The sequence below is a fragment of the Myotis brandtii genome, unplaced genomic scaffold, assembly GCF_000412655.1.
Source record: "Myotis brandtii unplaced genomic scaffold, ASM41265v1 scaffold619, whole genome shotgun sequence".
NCBI classification, from domain to species: Eukaryota; Metazoa; Chordata; class Mammalia; order Chiroptera; family Vespertilionidae; genus Myotis; species Myotis brandtii.
In genome coordinates, this window is record NW_005370361.1 from 331,654 (window position 1) to 336,916 (window position 5,263).

Below are 5,263 nucleotides of genomic sequence, written 5' to 3' on the forward strand. Positions count from 1 at the left end.
AGACACCCTCCCCAGGCCGAGGCCCTCCCTCCACGCCTCGCCGGGCTCCGTGGTTGGACGCGGTGGTAGCGTGACCCTGAAGTGCCAGGGTCACTTGCAGAACCTGACCTTCATGCTGGGGAAGTGGCAGGACCCTGGGTACAGGCGGGAGCAGAGCTCAGCGGGACTCGATGCTGAATTCCTCCTCACGCACCTGCAGCCTGAACATGCCGGGATGTACTTTTGTGCCTACAAGACCACGGGCTCCCACGGGTGGTCGGAGAAGAGCGAGCACCTGCACCTGCAGGTCACAGGTGAGCAGGCAGCCTTGGCTTTTCTCCTGGGAGCACAGGTTCCTTGTCCTGTGATGGGACCCGGCAGGGAAGAAGGAATCCAGGAAACAGACAGGTGCCACCCCTCAAGTGTAGGGAAATGGGGACTGGTTGTGGGGACAAGACTGTCATCAGGGCTCTGAGTAGGTCTTAACGATGTGGATGTGGGGCAGTGTTTTATTTTTATTTTTTAATGTTTAGTTATTTATTTGAGAGAGAGACGGGGAGAAATGTTGATTTGTTGTTCCACTTATTTATGCATTCATTGGTTGATTTTTTTTTTTTTACAGTTACTCTCTATTTTTAAAGAATAGTTTATTCTTTAAAATATTCTTTAAAATATTAGAGAGAAAGAAAGAGGGAGAGAGAAAGAGAGAAAAACATTAATGTGAGAGCTGCCTCCTGCATGCCCCCTACGAGAGATCAAGTCTACAACCCAGGCATGTGCCCTTGACCAGGAATTGAACCAGCAACCTCCGGGTACATGGAATGAGGCCCAACCAACGGAGCCACACTGGCCAGGGCCATTGGCTGATTCTTGCAAGTGCCCTGACTGGGGATTGAACGTGCACCCTTAGTGTACCCAGACGACGCTCTGATCAACTGAGCTGTCTGGCCAGGGCAGTGGGACAGAGTTTTAGAATAGAGGTATTAATAGAAAACTTGAGGTGCCGCAAGGCCAAGGGATCAAGAGACAATTGTCGTTGAAGAGATAGTTTGGTGCAGTTCCCAAGAGGCCATGCAGGGCCATGTGGGGAAGCGCTAGTCAGCCAAAAACTGTGAGACCTGATCGTTAAATTAAGTAAAGTTGCAAGATATAAAATCAACATACAGAAATCAGTTTCATTTCTATACACTAACAACAAAATATCTGAAAAAGAATTAAAGAAAGCAATCACATTCACAATAGCATAAAAAACAATAAAATACTTAGAAATAAATTTAACCAAGAAGTGAAATATCTGTACAGTGAAAACAACAAGACTCAAATGAAATTAAGACACAAAGAAATGGAAAGATATGCCATGTTCATGAATAAAAAGAATTAATGTTGGTAAAATATCCATATTACCCAAAGCCATCTATAGATTTGACGCCATCTCTATTAAAATACCAACAACATTTCTCACAGAAATAGAACAATCCTAAAGTTGGCATGAAACACACAGCAGACCCTAAATAGCCAAAGCATCTTGAGAAAGAACAAAGTTGGAGGTATCACACTCCCTAATTTTACTTTTTTCATTTTTTTAATATTTCTTTTTTTTTATTATTTAAATATATTTTATTGATTTTTTACCGAGAGGAAAGGAGAGGGATAGTTAGAAACATCGATGAGAGAGAAACATCGATCAGCTGCCTCCTGCACACCCCCCACTGGGCATGTGCCCGCAACCAAGGTACCATGCCCTTGGCCAGAATCGAACCTGGGACCCTTGAGTCCGCAGCCTGACGCTCTATCCACTGAGCCAAACTGGTCAGGGCTATTTTTTTCATTTTTTAAAATATATTTTTATCGATTTCAGAGAAGAAGGGAGAGGGAGAGAGAGATTGAAACATCAATGATGAGTTTCAGTTGGTTACAGCGTTGTTCCTTATACGCCAAGGTTGCGGGTTCGATCCCTAGTCAGGGCGCCAATGAACGCATAGATGGGTGAACAACAAATTGATGTTTCTCTCTCTTTCTCTCTAAAAATCAATAAAAATTAAACTAATAATCATATCAAACTCCAGGAGTATTAAGACCCTCATTTGGAGACCCAGTAAGATTCTCTTCTCTACTTCCGGGTTTATAGAACATGAGCACTTACACCCCCGAGATCACCATGTCATCATTATGACTGCGTTTTGCATCCTGTTTTCTAGATAACCATGACAGACTTGGAGCTTCCTCAGCAAAAACAGGTAAGATAATTAGAGATTTTTTTTTTTTTACTGATGATACCTACCTCATGAGGCAGGGGATCCCTTTTGATTGAAAGGCACAAGGGGAATCTTAACACCCACTTTCTCATGCTTTGGGAGGAACTACTGCATTTGGAGGGAGATGGCTTCTAAGCCGCTCCTGAAAATCCTGGTGACTAAAAACATCATGAGGTGCATGGTCTGCCGTCCTATATAATAAAAGGCTAATATGCAAATTGTCCCCTCAACCGGGAGTTCGACCAGGGGGTGGGGCCGGCTGGCCAACTGCCTAAGGCCCCTCCCCCCACACCGGCCCCACCCCTGATCAGACCCCAGCCGGCCAGACTCCACCTGTGCATGAATTCGTGCACTGGGCCTCTAGTTTTTCATAATAAAAACTTTGGTGGAGTTTTGTGAAGCCTTGGGGGTGAGTTTGTGTGACTGGCTTGGGGCCCGGGACCAGGACCCAAAGAGATCAGGTACGTTGGCGATATGTATGATCAAGGTCTCAATACGACTTTAAAGTTCTCAACAATAGGTGAATATTAAGTTCTCTCTCTCTCTCTCTGCTTTTCCATGAAGAATTGCTTAAAGTTATGTCCTCAGAGATGCTTATAAAAATTAGGGCTTTGGGTAGTTTTATTGATGGATTGATTTTTAAAAAGAAAGGGAGAGAAATGTCAATTTGGTGTTCCATTGATGTATTCATTGGTTGATTCTTTTTTTAAAATATATTTTTATTGATTTCAAAGAGAAAGGGAGGGGGAGAGAAAGATATAAACATTAATGATGAGAGAGAATCATTGATCAGCTGCCTCCTACACGCCCCGAGCCCGCAACCCGGGCATGTGCCCTTGACCCGAATTGAACCTGGGACCCTTTGGTCCATAGGCCGGCGCTCTATCCACTGAGCCAAACAGGCTAGGGCACATTGGTTGATTCTTGTATGTGCCCTGACCAGGGATTGAACCTGCAACCTTGCTGTATGGGGACAGTGCTCTCACCAACTGAGCTATCTGGCCAGGTCTTGGGCTTTCGGTGCCACCAGGAACAGGGGTGTGCAAGCGTCCCAGTTCCTGCTTCATCTAAGTTCTACCCACGAGTAGGTTTGCTGGGACGTGTGGTAACTCTGTGTTTAACTGTTGGAGGACCTGCCAGGCTGTTTGCCCAAGTGGCTGCACCATTTTACCTTCCTGCCATATACGTGGCTCCCTCTATCTCCACATCCTTGCCAACCCTCGTTCATTTCCTTTCCTTGTATTATAGCCACCCAAGTGGGTGTGCAAGTCATTTCTTAAAATGTACTTCCTGAATTCATACTTAAACCACCACAATTCTTTTTATTCCTTTTATTTCTATTCATAATAATGGAAAGTTAGAATTTTATTTATTTACTTACTTATCCTCACCCGAGGATGTTTTTCCATTGATTTTTATTTATTTAATATATTTTTATTGATATAGAGCAGTGATGGCGAACCTATGACACGTGTGTCAGAGGTGACACGCGAACTCATTTTTTTGGTTGATTTTTCTTTGTTAAATGGCATTTAAATATATAAAATAAATATAAAAAATATGTCTTTGTTTTTTACTATGGTTGCAAATATCAAAAAATTTCTATATGTGACACGGCACCAGAGTTAAGTTAGGGTTTCTCAAAATGCTGACACGCCGAGCTCAAAAGGTTCGCCATCACGGTGCTGTCCTCTCCTCTGTTTTTACTCTTTTTACTTATGCTCTCCCCTCTGTCTGAAGTGCCATGTCCCCTGCATGTCACCAGACTGACTCTTGCTCCTTTAAAAAGACTCAGCTCAGCCCCTACCCTCATTCCATCCCATCCCAGGCTAGGAGACTTCCCTGGAATCCCGAGTCCCTGCCTGAGTCACCGTCCCAGTACTTAACCCTTTGACTGGACTTGGTGATTTCTCCCACTACCAGGGGTGGGCAAACTTTTTGACTCGAGGGCCACAATGGGTTCTTAAACTGGACCGGAGGGCCGGAACAAAAGCATGGATGGAGTGTTTGTGTGAACTAATATAAATTCAAAGTAAACATCATTAAAAAAAAGGGTACGGTTTTTTTTTTTTAGTTTTATTAAAATCAATAAAATATAATATTAAAAAAAAAAAGAATGACAGATCTTTAAGCACAGATATGTTGCCCACAGCCGGGATATGCATGCCTGGAAGCTGCCGGAAGGGACCCTGAGCTCCCATTCCGTGCAGACTGGTAAGGAATCTCACCACGTAACTGGGACACAAGGCCAGGCTTTCTCTCTGGGACCTGTCACTTCTTTCGGGTGCCTGTGCCAGACTGTAGCCCGTTGCTCCGTCACTTCCTCCAGGCCGGCAGCGTAGACTCTGTCACTTAACTTTGGCTGTTGGTAAACAGACGTGTGAAACTTGACCAGGATGTGTGGACATCTCAGGGCAAACCCGGCTCATCGGGTTGTGGGGCCCTAGGGAGGGGACAGTTTTGCAAGAACCCGCTTCTCATTTCTAGCACGTTGCTAAGGGAGAGAAACTGCAGGCTGCATGGGGGAGAAGTAAAAGGTGGAGCAGGGCTGATGTTTCTCTGCTTCCACCCAGGGCCCGGGAACAGCTGTTCCTGTCCGTGTGCGTATGGCCACGCAGATGCCCTGGTAGAATTGTCGCTTTTGAGGGTCTCTTGGATTCGGTGCCACCAGAAGCCAACTCTTAATTATTACGGCAAAAGTGATACTGGCAAGGAGTGGGGAAGGGGGATTTGGAGGGAAAGAGACTAAACAACGGTGGGATGTTCCAGTCCCTCTGCTCTGTCTTGCAAGAAAGCTCAGGAGAGAGCCCTGGCCGGTTTGGCTCAGTGGATAGAGCATCAGCCTGCAGACTGAAGGGTCCCAGGTTCAATTCCAGGCAAGGGGACATGCTTGGGTTGCAGGCTCGATCATCAGTGAGGGGCGTGCAGGAGGCAGCCAATCCATGATTCTCTCTCATCACTGATGTTTCTAGCTCTCTCTTCCTCTCCCTTCCTCTCTGAAATCAATAAAATACAATAATAATAAAAAA

The 5,263-nt window shown here is 45.1% G+C and overlaps 1 protein-coding gene across 2 annotated transcripts in view; it reads left to right on the forward strand.

Moving 5' to 3' along the window:
- VSTM1 (V-set and transmembrane domain containing 1) overlaps positions 1-5,263 on the forward strand; it is a 17,253-nt gene that overhangs the window by 6,224 nt on the left and 5,766 nt on the right. For both annotated transcript variants that reach the window (XM_014528109.1, XM_014528110.1), the window contains 2 exons: positions 3-293; positions 2,178-2,216. In XM_014528109.1, the coding sequence (XP_014383595.1) occupies positions 3-293; positions 2,178-2,216 (330 nt within the window). The remainder of the gene's footprint in view (positions 1-2; positions 294-2,177; positions 2,217-5,263) is intronic.